The following is an 18,987-nucleotide window of genomic DNA, read 5'->3' as shown; positions in this document are numbered from 1 at the left end:
AATCTTTATTTCTTTGTGAGGAAGAGCCACTATAGTGATGACATTTGTTTGAGTGAGATACGATTGCTGTTTTGAAAGTTTTTTGTGGTAACAAATAACTGTTTCCTGATGTATGTCATGTTCCGAAGAGTAGGGTATTAACTATTGATGATACCTTTTTTAAATTAACCCCATCTTTTACGAACGCATATAGCGAGTTTTAGTGCTGGAAGTGGCAGTAACTGCTCCGACACTCATAGAATTCCTATGCGCGTCAGAGCAGTTACCGCCACTACCAGTACTAAAACCCGCACTATGCGTTCGTAAAAGAGGGGGAAGTTTCTCCTTCCAATGCCCGAGTACTTATCCAGGGTGTGAAATATGTTTATTTTGATCCAACTCAGAAATTTTCCTGGTGGATAAAAGAAAAAAAAGCCTGCCTCATGATGAGATAAGGGGCTGAATTTTAGAGGGTGCAACCACAGAGCACTATGTGTTATGGGGTGCTGCTATGTTGGCTTCTTTTCTCTTCTGTGTGTCTTTCCATATTTAGGATGGGGAAAGATAAAGTGGATGGGGGAATAACGTGTTGGGCAGAGGTTGTAGGGGGAGGAGAAAAGAGGATGCTATGCTAGAGCCATCACCTCTTATAAAGGGGCCCAGAGTTCTTGAAGAACAGGAGCCCCCACTACATGCCTTCAAGGTCACTAAGGAGTATCCCTAACCACAGCCTCTCCGAAGGATATCATACGATGTGATCCCTGCCAACGAGTCTTCTCCGGAATAGCCCCCACACTCTGGAATGCACTTCCTGAAAGGCTTTGCTTAGAGAATGACACGGTGACTGTTACCCGTGGGTAGCCATGGGTAACACGCCGAAACGGGGACGAAAGAAAACCCTTGTGGCCATGGGTACGGGGACAAGGCCATTCACCGTCCCGTGGAGCAGTGAATGGCCTTGTCCCTGCAGTTAATTGAGGGAACGCTCACAAAATACTTAAAATCCGATCGCGTGGTCTGAGCATTTCCCTCCCTCCCTCCCTCCCATTGGCGATTTTTCTCTTAACAAGCAGCCGGAGCATTTCCTGACGTCGCGTGCAGCTGGCTGGCTGCCTGAAACTTCTGCTCTAACGCAACCGGAAACAGGAAGTTGCATTAGAGCAGAGGAGAAGTTTCAGCCAGCCAGCCAGCTGCACGCAACTTCAGGAAATGCTCCGGTTACTTGTTAAGAGAAAAATCGCCAGCAAGGGGAGGGTGGGAGCTGCACAGACCGCAGCGGGTGAGAGGGAGGGAAGGGGCTGCTGCTGTGGACAGAGGACCCAGCTGAAATGAACCTTTTAAAAAATATATATATTAGAGTTTCCCATAGAGCTTGGGATAAAAGGACACCAAAGCAAAACTGGCCGAGGAGTAGGATAGAGAAATGGGAGAAGGACAGGCAGGTGAGCCAGATGCTGGAAGCAGAGGGAGAAAGAGGGAAAGAAGCTAGATGGGGTTGGTGAGGAGAGAGACACATTGGTGTGGAAGAGGAAGAGAGGGGAAATCTGGACACAGGAAAGTAATGAACAGGAAATTATGTGCATGGGGGCATAGGGATAGAGACATAAAGGGGAGATACATGGGGATGGTATATGGACACAGGGGGGGCAATGCTGGTCACAGGAGGGAGTATAAAGATACAGAGGGGAGATATTAGAAATGGGGAAAATAGGAGCACAGAAGGGAGATGGTTTGTGCGGGTAGGATCAGATGGTTTGCGGGGACTGAGCTTGTGGGGATAGGACGGGGACAAATTTTTTCCCCATGTCATTCTCTAGCTTTGCTTATCAAAAGACTCTCTACTTCAGGAATCAGGTGAAAGCTTGGCTCTTCAACCAGGTCTTTAATAGAAGAAGTAACTAACTTGCTAGTGTCATGCACATAGTATAGCAGGACATGTTTGTCCATGCCTACCCTAGCTGGGATAATTTTCAAGCACCGTTCTGACCTCATGTTCAACTTTCTTCAAATTAGTCCCCTTATTTTCTAACTTCTGGTACTCTTATCTTATTTATCTATGTGCTCCATCTTTATTTTTTTTATTTATTCAGTTTTCTATACCGTTCTCCCAGGGGAACTCAGAACAGTTTACATGCATTTATTCAGATACTCAAGCAGTTTTCACTGTCTGTCCTGGCGGGCTCGCAATCTGTCTAATGTACCCTGGGGCAATGGGGGCGATTAAGTGACTTGCCCAGGGTCACAAGGAGCAGAGTGGGTTTGAACCCACAACCTCAGGGTGCTGAGGCTGTAGCTTTAACCACTGTGCCACACTCTCCTTTACTTACATTCTCCTTTACTTACACTCTATACCAGTGGTCTCAAACTCAAACCCTTTGCGGGGCCACATTTTGGATTTGTATTTGGTACTTGGAGGGCCTCTGAAAAAATAGTTAATGTCTTATTAAAGAAATGACAATTTTGCATGAGATAAAACTCTTTATAGTTTATAAATCTTTCCTTTTGGCTAAATCTTAATAATAATATTGTAATTTATAGCTAAAGAGACTTATGATCAAGAAACTGTTTTATTTTACTTTTGTGATTATGATAAACATACCGAGTGCCTCAAAATATCTCAAAATGTGGCCCCTGGGCCGCTAGTTTGAGACCATTGCTCTATACTGTCTATTAAAATGTTTTAATGCATATTTATGTTGACACTGTAATATAGCTTACTATGCCACACTTTGTATTGTAATTTGAATATTTTTACTGCTGTAATTGTCTTGCTTATGTTTGACTTATTCTTGCTGTACACCGCCTTAACGTGAATTCTTTCAAAAAGACAGTAAATAAATCCTAATAAAATAAATAAACTGAGCAGCAGTCTGAATATTTTTGTGTGATCTTGAGGAAAACTATTGTGGATTCAAACTGAAGCTTTGGAAGGTACTGTATATAGTCAAAGTTAAATGAGACTATATGTTTGGAATGTGAGAGAAGCGATATAGATTTGTTTACTTCTAAGCTCCCTGAGATACATTGGGCCCATATGCATACATTTATAAATATCAGGACTTGTTCTTTGGTATATAAATAAACTTGTAAACTCTTTAACATTTTTAATAATTGATAATGGAAAATTTTTTATGGTTAATCTGCAGTGAATGACAGAACTTTGGAACAACAGGAGGCTGCATCCACGTCTGACAAAAATAGTAACGAAGACCAGACTAATCAGCGAATGGAGACCACACCAGATTCTCCATCTAAGCAGCTGCCTGACCAGATCTCATTCTTCAGTGGTAATCCATCTGTTGAAATTGTTCATGGCATAATGCACCTGTACAAAACAAAGTAAGGATGTGACACATGCTTTATAAGATATCAGTAGGATTTAAGTAGAAGAGTGTTTGAAAGAGAGAGGTTCTCAGGTATAGATGCTTGGATTTTACTTCCAAACATTTTAATAATGCAAGGATATATCATTATACAATCGGTATGCTTACACAATAGAATTAGATGAATAATCTTAACTTCACAAGACCCCATTTCTCCCTGTACCCTATCACATATTTCAGAATATATGCAAATCCAATGTCTCAAAAGACGTTGGTTTTTATGACCTCCTGAAGTTAAATGAATCCACTACCATTCCTGGAGTCTAGACTTAACCTGATAAAATTACAGCAATTAAATGTGGTGCAGTGATTAGAGCTACAATCTCCGCACCCTGAGGTGGTGGATTCAAACCCTGTACCTGTGACCCTGGGCAAGTCACTTAATCCTCCACTGCCTCAGGTACATTAGATAGACTGTGATCCTTCCAGGACAGATACAGAAAATGTTTGAAGTACCTGTGAGCCTGCCAGGACAGATTTGGAAAATGTTTGAAGTACCTGCATGTAAACTGTGTTGAGTGTGGTTGTATAACTACAAAAAAGGCAGTACACAAGTCCCTTCCCCCCCTAATAATATTAGATGCTCTGATTTTAAGTCTCGTACTGCTTTTTTTCCTCTGGATTTATTTTATCTTTTTTAGAAACAACAAGATTCCTTATTATTTGGAAGTAAGATCTGATGTAGCATTCTCCCAGAGGACCAAATATAAGTTCTAATTCTAGAAAGCTGTATGCCCAGATTTGCAACTAGTTTTGCTAATTTTTGTGCACAAATTATAGAATAAGATCTGTTGCAAGCGTAACTTTAATAATGAACTGATAATTGATGTTAACAAGAAATAATAAGCATATGTTAAGCAAAAAGGCAGAATAATCTGCAGTAACTTTAAGGGTTAACAAACAGTTAAGCTGTGTGCTTCTAAAGAGAGAAAATTCAGCTCAGTGGCAGCTCCCAACTCCCCATGTCTCTTTTTTTTTTTTTTTTTTAGAACTTTTGACCTTTTTTCTAGCAAGTATACCCTAAACCTGTTAAAATATTGGTCTCACCACATCCACTGATAAGTCATATTGGGTAGTATCATACTTCCGTATGATTAAGACCAACTCTAAGGGCTGGTTTATTAAACATTAGTGCATGCTAATAAGCATTAGCCCGTGCTATCTGCTACCATGGAGCTAATTTTCAAAGCACTTAGGGGCCCTTTTACTAAGGCGCGCTAGTGCGTCTTAGTGCGCACTAGATGCTAATGCGTGGCAACGCGCCCATTATATCCTTTGGACGCCTTAGCATTTAGCATGCGCTAATATTTAGCACACGCTAAGACGCACTAGCACACCTTAGTAAAAGGACCCATTAGACTTTCAAAGTTCCATAGGTTACTATGGAACTTTTTTTGAGTTTAAGGGCTCCTTTTACAAAGGCGCGCGCTAGCCGCTACTGCCTCCTTTTAAGCAGGCTAGCGCGCACTAATCTTGTGCGTGCGCTAAAAACGCTAGCACACCTTAGTAAAAGGAGCCCTAAGTGCTTTGAAAATGCCCCTCCATGCCCTTGTTATTGCTGTGGGCATGTTTAGTACATACCAACTTCTAAAGCCAAACTCTGGTCTTCAGTGTCGTGCTACTAAGTTTTCTAATGGTTTTCAGCTATTAAAACTAGCCTAGCTAGTTTTCCACATCTTCTGCTACTACTTCTAATCATTTCTGAAACATTTCTTGGTTTGCTATTAACAGCTTTTAGCAAATGTGTTTGCGGTACCACGAATATTTGTTTGTGGTTTGTAATTTTTTTCGTGACTGCTCTTTTAAAATGTGACTCCATAAGCATTATGAGGGAATGAAAGCTTTCCAAAGAAATGAGTGAAACTGCTAGCTTTGCATTTATGCATTTTAATATTTTTTTGTTAAAAATTATATTAAAAATTTGGAGTTGGAAAGTTGCGATATAAAAATCTTGTTTTAAAGACAACTAAATTTTCCTATAGATATTTGTCAGCCCATGTGATGGTAAAAATCTATTTTGAGCATCAATAGTAATCTTAAAGTATTGTGTTCCTGGAAAGGAGTATGGTTGCATACTAATGTTTGTCCTCGGTTGTTCTACTGAATGAGAAACCCTGACTATTGCTGCCTGTCTGGTTGTTTTGTTATAGTGTGCTTATTAATGTTGTTTTGACTGTATTTCATTAGCGTCTCTATGTGTAATGTGTTAAAAATGTGGTTAATGTTTGTGTACTTAATTAACTGCAATTCTATAAGGGGTATCATTTTAAGTGTCTTTTTATCTGATAAATAAAATAAGATTTGGCTCCTCCTCCTCCTCTTATCTAAGATGGCATAATTGTTTTATTAGTAAGATGACCTCGTTAAAAGAAGATGTTAGACGTAGTGCCATGCTGTGCATTCTCACAGTGCCAGCTACCATGACCAGTCCTGACCTCGTGAAGTTTGTGGCACCATTTAATGAAGTCATAGAACATATGAAAATCATCCGAGACTCAACGCCAAACCAATACATGGTGCTTGTAAAGTTTAGCTCACAGGTAATTTGTCTGTTTTTGCCCTAAAATTTGTGTTTTTAACTTTTGATGGCACAGTTAGATTTTACAAAGTATCTTTTATGGCTAAGATCTTTCATACAAACCTATTTCATATCTGAGAATTTATTTGTAGTGAGAGGTTTACTGTTTACTTGCACTGTGCTGCCCTTCCTGTGTGCTTTAACCTCATTATACCATATAGGTAATTTATAAAGTATATTTTGCATAAAGCATGTTTTACATGTGGAAAATATATATTATAAAATTGCATGGGCTCTACATGTGTGCAAGAATGCATGTTAACAAAAGCATGTGTATTTATATATGATATGTGTGCTTAGTTTGGATGGAGTTGCATATATTATAAAATGCATGTGCATGTACAAATTTCCAGCTTCCTCAGAAGTGCATGAATTTGTGTGAGAAATAGTTCTGAAAGCTTTTCATATAAAGGTACTATATTGCCTTTATAAAATAGCCAAAAAATGAGTTGGATATACGCTTTTTTTTTTTTTTTTTTTTCATAAATGCCCTGTTACTAAATTATTCCATGAATAAATTTATTTATTTATTTATTTAATTCATTTTCTATCCTGTCCTCCCCAAAGAGCCGAGGACAGGTTACAGGTCAACCGACACAATATACAATTAACAGGTTACAATTTGCCATAGTTAACAGTACAGGTTTTTTCAGGTACAAGTTTTTATCCTAACTCGACACATACTAGGGATATAATACCAATATCTATAATATACAGTTTACAGGTTAAATTAGTCATAGTTACAGTGCAAGATTTTTTTCAATGCAAGTTTTTATCCTAACGCGACACATATCAAGGATCTTGTATCAATATATATTTCTTTGTAATCATGGGCGGGGAGTTAGGTGAACAGGTATGTTTTTATTGCTTTCCTAAAGTAGAGGAGTCCTTCAAGGGATCTAATCTACAGGGGCAGTTGATTCCAGTGGCTCTGTATGAAATGGGAGTAGGAACATCATTTGGCGGTTTGCAGTTGAAAAACACAGCCAGGGGGAGTTTTGAGGCGTATTTCATCCTGGGAGCGAAGAGACCTGTTCGGCATGTATGAAGGAAGCTTGGTCATCATGTAGCCTGGCGTCATGTCATGCAAGGATTTGAACGCTAGCATCAGGCTCTTGAAGACACAGCGTTTGGCTACGGACAGCCAGTGAACTGACGACGGAGCATGGGAGACGGTTGCAGGTATGGAGGTTTTTTAGAAGTCTGATTGCCTGATTGCCGTGTTTTGTACAATCTGGAGACGTCATATGTTCTTTGCTGTGAGACAATTGAATAGCGCATTGCAGTAGTCTATATGGGAGAGGACTGAGGCATAAAGTAGCTGGGTGGAGTCAGACTCAGAAAAATAGTTCCTTATTTTCCGGAGTTGACACGGGTAATAAAATGAGGAAGATATGGTTGGAAAGCAATAGGTTGGAGTCTAGAAGTATTTCTAGGCTATGCGCTTGGTCTTTTGCAGTTATGGTAGTTGAGGCCCAGCATAGAGAAGAACGGATGTAATTGCAGTATTCTTTGCTTATCCAAAGAAGTTCTGTATTAGAGGCATTTAGTTGTAATTTGTTGAATGACATCCAGTTTTTGATTTCTGAGAGGCAGTTTAGGAGTTTCACAAACTGGGTATCATGGGTTTCTCCTAGTGGTAGGTCATCTGTGAAGGAGTGAATCTGTATTTGGTATTTGTAGACTATGGGGTCCTTTTATCAAGGTGCGGTAGGGGTTTAACACGCATAATACCGTGCGTTAAACCGCCTGCTGCGCTGGCCGCTAACGCCTGCATTAAGCAGGCGTTCGTTTTTTAGCTGGCCACGAGGGTTAGTGCGTGATGAAATGTCCCGACGCACTAACCCCGCTAGTGCGGCTTGATAAAAGGACCCCTATGTCTAAGACAGGTCTAGTATAGAGAATGAATAATATGGGGGATAGTAAAGCCCCCTATGTAACATTGTATTTGATCGGTTTTGATAGTGCATTGTTGAGCAGTACGCTTTGAGATCTGTTATTCAGGAAAAAAGCAAACCATTGTAATGCAGCATCTTGTAATGCTGAGTAACATTCATATCCGTAGGTGCGACATAGTAAATTTCACCATCTTATATGAGTAGCTTTTGAAAGGTCTATCCAGGAGGCACAAATGACTTTTAAAGCTAATGCTAATAAAGTATCTAATAAAAGACAGGAATTTTTCTGTAAGTGTGACTTAAACTAAGTTCATTTTGCATTACATTAGAGATTTCTATTCCGCCATTGCCTTGTGGTTCAAGGCGGATTACAAAAGAATTACAAAAAACGTATTACAAGAAGAAGATATCTGGTAATTTCTAGAGGAAATAAAGAGTAGATGAGGTTGCTTTGGGGAATTGGGAAGTGGTATTGGGAGTGGGAAGGAGCTAGCGGTATTAAGTCATTTGCAGGAATTTCTTGAAAAGTAGAGTCTTCATTTCTTTTCTGAATGTTTTGTAGTCTGGGGGTCATAATCAGTAGATTGGGTTGTCGAGTTTTGCTGCATGTGTGGCTAGGAGGCCATCATATAGTTTTTTCCGTTTGACTTCTTTGATAGGAGGGTGCGTGAATGGAGGGTGGGTTTTCCTATGTCTAGTTGATGTAGTTTGGATGAGGTGGTTGTTCAGAGGAAATGTCACTCTGGATCTAATCCTAAATGGGTTAAGGGGACCTGCAAAGGAAGTAGAGGTAGTGGGACCATTGGGAAACAGCGATCATAACATGATCAAGTTTAAGGTTGAGGTAGGAATACTGAAAGGAAAGAGAACCATAGCGACAACTTTCAACTTCAGGAAAGGAAACTACAAAGCAATGAGGGACATGGTAAGGAAGAAACTTAGAAACTCTTCCAAAAAAATGGCAAACGGTAGAACATGCCTGGTCTTCTCTCAAGAACATGGTGAGCAAGGTGCAAAATCTGTATATCCCCAGATTCAGAAAGTGGTGCAAAAAGAGTAGAACAAAAGACCCGGAGTGGATAACTAAAATAGTGAAGGAAGCGATAGGCAATAAGAAAAATTCATTCAGGGAATGGAAAAAGGACAAAACTGAGGGGAATTGGAAAGAGCACAGGAAGTATCAAAAAGAATGTCACCGAGTGGTTCGAAAAGCCAAAAGAGAGTATGAAGAGAGGCTAGCCAGGGAAACACGAAATTTCAAACCGTTCTTTAGATATGTTAAAGGGAAGCAACCGGCTAGGGAGGAGGTGGGACCGCTGGACGACGGAGACAGGAAGGGAGTGGTGAAGGAGGAGAAAGAAGTGGCAGAAAGACTTAACATGTTCTTTTCGTCTGTATTTACAAATGAAGACACATCCAACATACCGGAACCTGAGCAATTTTTCAATGGAAATCAAGCAGAAAAATTAACATCCATGGAAGTGAGCCTTGAAGATGTACGCAGGCAGATAGAAAAACTAAAAACTGACAAATCCCCGGGTCCGGACGGAATCCATTCAAGGGTTCTGAAGGAATTAAAGGAGGAGATAGCGGAACTACTGCAGCAAATTTGCAGTCTATCCCTGAAAACAGGCATGATCCTGGAGGACTGGAAGATAGCCAACGGTACGCCCATCTTTAAAAAGGGATCAAGAGGTGACCTGGGAAACTACAGACCGATGAGTCTGACTTCAGTTCTAGGGAAAATGGCAGAAGCACTGATAAAAGAAAACATCGATGAACATTTTGAAAGAAACGAACTTCTGATAACCAGTCAACATGATTTCTGCAAGGGGAGATCGTGCCTAACGAACTTATTGCACTTCTTTGAAGGAATTAACAAACGGATGGACAAAGGAGACCCCATAGACATCATATATCTAGATTTCCAAAAAGCCTTTGACAAGGTGCCCCATGAACGCCTACTCCGGAAACTGAAGAACCATGGGGTGGAAGGAGACGTACATAGATGGATTAGAAACTGGTTGGCGGGTAGGAAACAGGGTAGGAGTGAAGGGCCACTACTCGGACTGGAGGAGGGTCACAAGTGGGGTCCTGCAGGGCTCGGTGCTTGGGCCGCTGCTATTTAATATATTCATAAATGATCTAGAAAAAGGGACGAAGTGTGAGATAATAAAATTTGCATTCGACACCAAACTATTTAGTGGAGCTCGGACTAAAGAGGACTGCGAAGAATTGCAAAGGGACTTGAACAAACTAGGGGAATGGGCGACGAGATGGCAGATGAAGTTCAATGTTCAGAAATGTAAAGTATTACATGTGGGAAACAGAAACCCGAGGTACAACTATACGATGGGAGCGATGTTATTAAATGAGAGTACCCAAGAAAGGGACTTGAGATAATGGTGGACATAACAATGAAGCCGACGGCGCAGCGGCCGCTAAGAAGGCAAACAGAATGCTAGGCATAATCAAGAAGGGTATTACAACCAGAACGAAAGAAGTTATCCTGCCATTGTATCAGGCGATGGTGCGCCCGCATCTGGAGTACTGCGTCCGATATTGGTCGCCGTACCTTAAGAAGGACATGGCGTTACTTGAGAGGGCTCAGAGGAGAGCGACGCGTCTGATAAAGGGGATGGAAAACCTTCCATACGCTGAGAAATTGGAGAAACTGGGTCTCTTTTCCCTGTTGAAGAGGAGACTTAGAGGGGATATGATAGAGACTTACAAGATTATGAAGGGCATAGAGAGAGTAGAGAGGGACAGATTCTTAAACTTTCAAATAATAAAAGAACAAGAGGGCATTCAGAAAAGTTGAAAGGGGACAGATTCAAAACGAATGCTAGGAAGTGTTTCTTTACCCAACGTGTGGTGGACACCTGGAATGCGCTTCCAGAGGACGTAATAGGGCAGAGTATGGTACCGGGGTTCAAGAAAGGATTGGATAATTTCCTGCTGGAAAAGGGGATAGAGGGGTATAGATAGAGGATTAATACTGGTCGCCGTACCTCAAGAAGGACATGGCGGTACTAGAGGGAGTGCAGAGGAGGGCGACTAAACTGATAAAAGGTATGGAAATTTTTCATACGCTGACAGGTTAAAAATGCTGGGGCTGTTCTCCCTGGAGAAAAGGAGACTTAGAGGGGACATGATAGAAACCTTCAAAATCCTAAAGGGCATAGAGAAAGTGAATAGGGACAGATTCTTCAAACTGAGGGGAGCCACAAACACTAGGGGTCACTCGGAGAAATTGAAGGGGGACAGGTTTAGAACAAATGCTAGGAAGTTCTTTTTTACCCAGAGGGTGGTGGACACATGGAACGCGCTTCCGGAGGATGTGATAGGCCAGAAATCTGTACAGAGGTTCAAGGAGGGTTTGGATAGGTTCCTGGAGGAAAAGGGGATAGAGGGGTACAGATAGAACTTGAGGTAGGTTATAGAAGTGGTCAGAAACCACTTCACAGGTCGCGGACCTGATGGGCCGCCGCGGGAGCGGACCGCTGGGCGAGATGGACCTCTGGTCTGACCCAGTGGAGGCAATTTCTTATGTTCTTATATTCTTGCCGGAATTGGAAGCCAGTGTGATTTGAGGTATGCCTCTGTGATTTGGTCATGTTTCCTCAATAAAAAGATAAGTCTCAGTGCTGTGTTTGGATTGTTTGTATTTGTTTTATCGTTGCTGGGCAGGGGAGGTAGAGAATGTTGCAATAGTCTAAAAGACCTAGGACTAGGGATTCTACTAAGAGCCGGAATTGTGTTCTATTGAAGAATTTTCGAACTTGTCTTAAGTTTCTCATAACTGCAAATGATTTCTGTATTGTTTTATTGATTTGTAGTAAAATAATTTTAAGGGATAAGGGTTCACAAAGTGGAATAATTTCAGTAATAGTTGACCAAACATCCATCCAATATTTATGTAATTGTGGACATTCAAATATAAGATGTTTCAAATTACCCGTGGTAGAACCACAGGACCAACACAACTTGGAAATATTAGAGTTGATGTGATGAGAGCATAGGGGGATCTATAATATCTATGTCAGTGGTCTAAAACTCATGGCCCAGGGTCTACATGCGGCCTGCCAGCTACTATTTTGATGCCCTTGGTATGTTCATCATAATTACAAAAGTAAAATAAAAGTTTCTTGATCATGTGTCTCTTTAGCTATAAATGACAATGTTATTGTTAAGACTTAGCCAAAAAGAAAGATTTATAAACTATAAAGAGGCCCTCCAAGTACCTACAAATCCAAAATGTGGCCCTGCAAAGGATTTGAGTGTGAGACCACTGCTCTATGTAATAAGAAAAATAAGGATTGTATGGTAGATGCCGATTTGGAAGATTTATAAAGGCAATACCAAATTTCATCCCAGTCTGAATCAAAGATTTCAAATTGAGTATCATTTTCCCATGACTTACGTAATGCTAAGAGAATAAGAGGTCTTTTTCCTTTAAAGTGTTGATATATATATTTGAGACAACAAACAATTGACCCTTAATACTCCACACACCCGAAGGGCAATCAAGACAAAAACACCGTGGAGACGACGATGTCCAAGATGCAGGTCTTTATTAAAAATACAATCAATTAATCCACATGATGAAATGTCAAGGACCCAAAGAATGGGGACCAAGGACCCAACTTGGTCTGTGGTTCAACGACCCTGTCTTCCTCAGGGGTCCCTGAAAGTCCTAATGCAAAAACATGGATCAAATCCTAAAACCTAAGGTGGTCAAGTATGGGAATGGACTGGTCCAAATAGAAAACTCTGCGCTATTGATGTTTTTTCAATCGCGCAAAGTTTTCTACTTAGACCAGTCCATACCCATACTTGACCACCTTAGATTTTAGGATTTGATCCATGAAGACAACAAAGGAGACATTAGCAGTGGTGTGCCTCAGAGATTGGTCCTTTGATCACTTTTCCCAACATTTTTGTAAGCTTTCTCTCTTTATAATAATCTTTTGTTTTATGTATGTATATACAGGCTGATGCAGACAGTTTTTACATGGCGTGTAATGGTCGTCAGTTTAACTCGATAGAGGAAGATGTTTGCCAGCTTGTTTATGTAGAAAGGGCGGAAGTCTTCAAATCAGAAGATGTAAGTTTCATTCACGTAATCAAAATTTCTTTAAATAGACTGTACAATTGTTTCAGATATTTTGTTTTATATATGTATATACAGGCTGATGCAGGAAAATTATCAACACAGGGTCCCATTTTATGCAGTGAGAGCTAATTACTAATAACCTGGTTGGCCAATGTGCCTAAGGCTCCACCCATAGGAGGGGCTTTAGGCGCCTGAGCCAATCAGGCCTTAGGCCTCTCCCTGGTGTATCTCTTCAATGCACCGGGAAAGGGCAGGCCCGCCTCATTTTGACAAAGGCAGGCCTGCTGGCTGGATGGTTGGAAAATCCGGCCGGGATTAAGCACCCTCTTGCTGGAGGGGGGTGTTCCAGCAGGAGGGACTGGGTTCCCTCCTGTTGGCGATCGTGGGGGCAGGGGGGTTCCAGCAGTAGGGATTAGGCACCCTCCTGCCGGTGATATTCAGGGGGGTGTTCCAGGAAGGAGGGATTGGGCATCCCTACTGCCACGTTGGTTCAGGGAGGGTGGGGGGTGTTTCGGACAAGAGGGATTGGTCATCCCTCCGGCTGCGTTCGTTTGTGGGGGGGACTGGCAGCCTCATTCGCTAAACTTATCACAGCAGGGATATTCATTGATGAGCTTAGCAGCTGCGTCTTCTTACAATGTAGGCCTACTACTGGCTACAATCAGGATGCTGTTTATAGAATCTGGGCCATAGTGCATGCAAAGAGACCTATTTCTAGCTAGAAGGGCTGCTGCTTGTAGTTCATTATCACTTTAGAAGGGGCAGAGCCACAAGACATTGGTCTCCTATGTTGCCAAAAGGGAAATTTGAAAATTAACTATCAAACAATCAGATCTTTGTTCAAGTTATCCAACCCACAACCATAATAATCATCAAGAAAAAATGGGGGTTATAACGGATAATTTATACAACATCTAATTTAGTAAATTCATTTACTATACATCAATGTCTGACTACTTTTTGTGAATACAGTGGTGCCTCACACAACGAACTTAATCCGTTCCAGGAGCAAGTTTGTTATGTGAAACGTTCGTTGTGTGAAACGCGTTTTCCCATAACAATACATGTTAAAAAAAATAATTCGTTCTGTAGCATAAAATATGCTAAGATGACATAAAAAAAGATAAATTTTTGGTTATTATTTTTATTTAGATACATCTAAAAACATAATTGTTTTTTAAAACAACACACATTTTTTAAATTTAAAGACAGACTAAGTAGAGTCTAATTTTACAGTGAGAGGGCAGAGTCTCAGCGGCAAAAACTGGGACTTAACTGTTCATTTTTTTTTTTTTTCTACCGTGTTTCCCTGATGATAAGGCAGGGCCATCAAATAAGACAGCCCCCCCTTTTTAGAAAAAAATGTAAAATAAGGCGCCCCCCCGCAAATAAGCCACCCACCGATACCTGCGCTTACCCGAATCGGGTGGTACGGTGGGTGACTCCGTGTGGTCCCTGGCACCCCCGACACGATCGGGGCAAGAGGGAGCTCAAGCCCTCTTGCCCCCCGACTCCCCGACACGATCGGGGCAAGAGGGAGCTCAAGCCCTCTTGCCCCCCCCCGACTCCCCGACACGATCGGGGCAAGAGGGAGCTCAAGCCCTCTTGCCCCCCCGACTCCCCGACACGATCGGGGCAAAAGGGAGCTCAAGCCCTCTTGCCCCCCCGACTCCCCGACACGATCGGGGCAAAAGGGAGCCCAAGCCCTCTTGCCCCGCCGATTCCCCACCTCCCCGACAATATCGGGCCAGGAGGGAGCCCAAGTCCTCCTGGCCACGGCGACCCCCTAACCCCACCCTGCACTACATTACGGGCAGGAGGGATCCCAGGCCCTCCTGCCCTCGACGCAAACCCCCCCTCCCCCCAACGACCGCCCCCCCCCAAGAACCTCCGACCGCCCCCCCAGCCGACCCGCGACCCCCCTGGCCGACCCCCACGACACCCCCAACCCCCTTCCCCGTACCTTTCTGTAGTTGGCCGGACAGACGGGAGCCAAACCCGCCTGTCCGGCAGGCAGCCATCGACGGAATGAGGCCGGATTGGCCCATCCGTCCCAAAGCTCCGCCTACTGGTGGGGCCTAAGGCGCCTGGGCCAATCAGAATAGGCCCGGGAGCCTTAGGTCCCTCCTGGGGGCAGGGCCTGAGGCACATGGTCGGGTTGGGCCCATGTGCCTCAGGCCCCGCCCCCAGGAGGGACCTAAGGCTCCCGGGCCTATTCTGATTGGCCCAGGCGCCTTAGGCCCCACCAGTAGGCGGAGCTTTGGGACGGATGGGCCAATCCGGCCTCATTCCGTCGTTGGCTGCCTGCCGGACAGGCGGGTTTGGCTCCCGTCTGTCCGGCCAACTACAGAAAGGTACGGGGAAGGGGGTTGGGGGTGTCGTGGGGGTCGGCCAGGGGGGTCGCGGGTCGGCTGGGGGGGCGGTCGGAGGTTCTTGGGGGGGGGCGGTCGTTGGGGGGAGGGGGGGTTTGCGTCGAGGGCAGGAGGGCCTGGGATCCCTCCTGCCCGTAATGTAGTGCAGGGTGGGGTTAGGGGGTCGCCGTGGCCAGGAGGACTTGGGCTCCCTCCTGGCCCGATATTGTGTGGGGAGTTGGGGAATCGGCGGGGCAAGAGGGCTTGGGCTCCTTTTTGCCCCGATCGTGTCGGGGAGTCGGGGGGGGCAAGAGGGAACCAGGCGGAGAGAGGGCAGTTAAGCGCAGTGCCTGCGCGGAAGGATGCAGCTCGGGCGACTTCGTTGTGTGAAACGAAGTTCGTTGTACGGATCAAGACATAAAGTTCGTTGTGCGCAGCGTTCGCTGTGCGAGGCGTCCGTTATGCGAGGCACCACTGTACTTAATTATCACTAAAACCATTTTTTGTCATGTACAAACCAACCATACTATCTGTGTATTAACCTACTGTATAAATTAAGAGGTTGAAGTATCATAAAGGATGTATGGTTCTCAGTAAAGAGACCTCTTATAACTTGGATGTTATTTCAAGTCTTCATCCTGAATGTATATAATATAATAATAATAATAATTTTATTTCTTATATACCGCTATACCATAAGTTCAAAGCGGTTTACAACAAGTTACATGCAATGAGAGTAAGAGATGTTTACAACAAGAAGTAAGAGATGTTTACAACGAGATACATACAATGAGTGTATGAGATATAAGGGGAACAGAAAAAGTACTTTCTGGGATACAAATTGCAAATGGAAGAGAACCAAGATGGTTTGAATCAAAAGGAAGTATCTAATCAGAGATTGAGGTGCAGGGGAAAACAATTTGGGTGGAATACCTTTACAAATAGGAAGAAGGATGAGTTAATCTAAAATCAAGAGAATTGGGGATTGAGCAAGAATTAGGAATTAGAATTTGTTAAAGAGACGGGTCTTCAGTGATTTTCTGAAGTCGGCGTAAGAAGTGGCCTCAAGAATGGGTTTTACGAGCCATGTGTTCAATTTGGCTGCCTGGAATGATAACATTCTGTCTAGGAACTTCTTGTAAAGACATGATTTCAGGGATGGGTAATTAAAAAGATTTATTCTTATTGAGGATGAATTGAGAGGCGAGGTAAGTTGGTAGTCCCAAAGATAGCTTTGTAACTGATGCAGGCAAACTTGAAGAGTATTCTGGATTCCACCGGCAACCAGTGGAGTATCTGGAAGTATGGGGTGATATGTTCCCATTTTTTTAAACCAAAGATGAGCCGGACCGCAGTGTTCTGAATTAATCTCAGTTTGTTAAGTGTCTTCTTATAAGCTCCCAGATATATAATGTTGCAGTAATCTAGCGTACTCAAGATGGATGATTGTACAAGTAATCGAAAGGATGAATCATCGAAGTATTTTTTAATGGTGCGGAGCTTCCATAGGACTGATATACTTTTTTAAAACATTAAATCTGTATGCTTTTCCAGGGTTAGGTGTTTGTCAAGGGTGACTCCTAGTATTTTTATAGTTTGGTCAGTTTCGTAATCACGGCCATTCACGTGAATCGTGTTGTCTTTTATCTTTTCATTGGGAGATGCCAGGAACAATTTAGTTTTTTCTGTGTTCAGTTTTAGTTTGAAGGCCGTCATCCAAAGCTCTATTGTCCAGCTCTCTTCAGTGTGAACCGCCTAGAAGTCTCACGATTATGGCGGTATAGAAGAATAAAGTTATTATTATTATTTGCTTTAGGGTGTTGGTTAAGAGATTAATAAAGTCTGACGACAGACAGGTTAGTGGTAGCACTACAGTAATATCATCAGCGTAAATGTAAAAGTTGAGTTTTAGGCTTTGTAGCAGGTGTCCCAATATGATAAGGTAGATGTTAAATAGGGTCGGAGATAGCGGGGAGCCCTGGGGCAACCCGCAGTTGTTTTTCCAGCTGAAGGAGAATTTGTCTTCTTTGAATACCTGATAAGATCTGAACTCGAGGAATTCCTGGAACAAGTTGTAATCATTTACTTCAAATCTCCTTCCTGCCTTAAAAAAAATTTTATTTAATGATGTTTAGTTGGAATAAAAAACTAATAAACTAAGGGTGCATAAACTTATCCCTGTCTTTTATTTAAATTAGTTAATGAATATATGTTGTTAACTTAATTTACTTTAAAATGTTCTGTCGTTCACTCCATCAAATATATGTTTATATTTTTGTGTTGAAGAAGAAAGAACAGCAACACTTATCTTAGTGGCTTCCTAGCCAGGACCAACATTGGTGGGTTTATGAACTACCCAACGCTCAAGCTGTTTTAGAGTGTTTCAGCTATAAGCTAGCCTTCATTGGGGGACAATATTGCTGCTGTACCACTGCTTGGCTATTCGTTCTCATTAATGTGATGTATACGCCCGGCACGAGTGTTCTATATACGTATATATTTTTAAGGCAGGAAGGAGGTTTGAAGTAAATGATTACATTATATTATATGCATTCAGGATGAAGACTTGAAATAACATCCAAGTTACAAGAGGTCTCTTTACTGAGAACCATACATCCTTTATGATACTTCAACCTCTTAATTTATACAGTAGGTTAACACACAGATAATATGGTTGGTTTGTACATGACAAAAAATGGTTTTAGTGATAATTAAGTATTCACAAAAAGTAGTCAGACATTGATGTGTAGTAAATGAATTTATTAAATTAGATGTTGTATAAATTATCCGTTATAACCCCCTTTTTTCTTGATGAAAAGGGAAAATTGAGGCAGGCCTGATGGTACATGATCAGATATAAAGTGGGGCATTTTCTAAGCAAAGCAATGAGAGGCTTAATAAATTGAGACCAAATTAATTCTTCAAGGTCATGCAGGGTAACAGTGTTAGGAGAAACTTGTAGCTGTGTTTTGTTTAATTACAACCCCCTCTCCTCAGCTTAGTGGTAGCGTTTCTACTGGAAAATTTATTCTAGTTATAGAGACAGGGTGTTTATTTTTCTGTTTATATAGGGTGCCAGCCTCCCTGTGATGGATCTAACTGAACTTCCTAAGTGCACTGTGTGTTTGGAAAGGATGGATGAGTCTGTGAATGGGATTCTTACGACTCTCTGCAATCACAGCTTCCACAGTCAGTGTTTACAACGTTGGGATGACACAACGTAAGATTTCTTGCCATACATTTATTATTTGAGAAGTTTTAAAATAGTTTGCCCAGCAGATTGTTTTCAGGGTGTGATGTTTACACTTGCAGGTGTCCTGTCTGCAGATATTGCCAAACACCTGAACCAGTGGAAGAAAATAAATGTTTTGAGTGTGGCGTTCAAGAAGTAAGTCAATCTTTGGTATAGTAGAAGAATACAAGAGAAGATTTAGTAAATGTTGCTCTAATATACCTCCAGATATATCAGTGTTGGAAACAGGAAAATTTCAGAGACAACCTTCGAGCAGCTTTTTGTTTTGGAGAAATGCTGATAAATCTGTTCATCAGAATTTTATTTTCTCTTTCCATTAGCTTTTTGTTTGATCATGTAAAATAATTGTGTTTGTTGCTTTTGCTAAATGCACCATTACTGACACACATTTAAGATTTTTGTACTTCCAGTTCTGCTCCCAGAACAGGT

General features: G+C 42.1%; 1 protein-coding gene across 1 annotated transcript in view; it reads left to right on the top strand.

Moving 5' to 3' along the window:
* Window positions 1-18,987, top strand: part of BRAP (BRCA1 associated protein) — an 88,414-nt gene that overhangs the window by 4,843 nt on the left and 64,584 nt on the right. The window contains exons 3-7 of the mRNA XM_033954036.1: window positions 3,126-3,318; window positions 5,713-5,902; window positions 12,832-12,945; window positions 18,377-18,525; window positions 18,618-18,693. Of these exons, the coding sequence (XP_033809927.1) occupies window positions 3,126-3,318; window positions 5,713-5,902; window positions 12,832-12,945; window positions 18,377-18,525; window positions 18,618-18,693 (722 nt within the window). The remainder of the gene's footprint in view (window positions 1-3,125; window positions 3,319-5,712; window positions 5,903-12,831; window positions 12,946-18,376; window positions 18,526-18,617; window positions 18,694-18,987) is intronic.

This window comes from Geotrypetes seraphini, chromosome 8, assembly GCF_902459505.1.
Source record: "Geotrypetes seraphini chromosome 8, aGeoSer1.1, whole genome shotgun sequence".
NCBI classification, from domain to species: domain Eukaryota; kingdom Metazoa; phylum Chordata; class Amphibia; order Gymnophiona; family Dermophiidae; genus Geotrypetes; species Geotrypetes seraphini.
The sequence above is the reverse complement of the archived record's forward strand: the minus strand, read 5'-3'. Positions and strand labels throughout refer to the sequence as shown.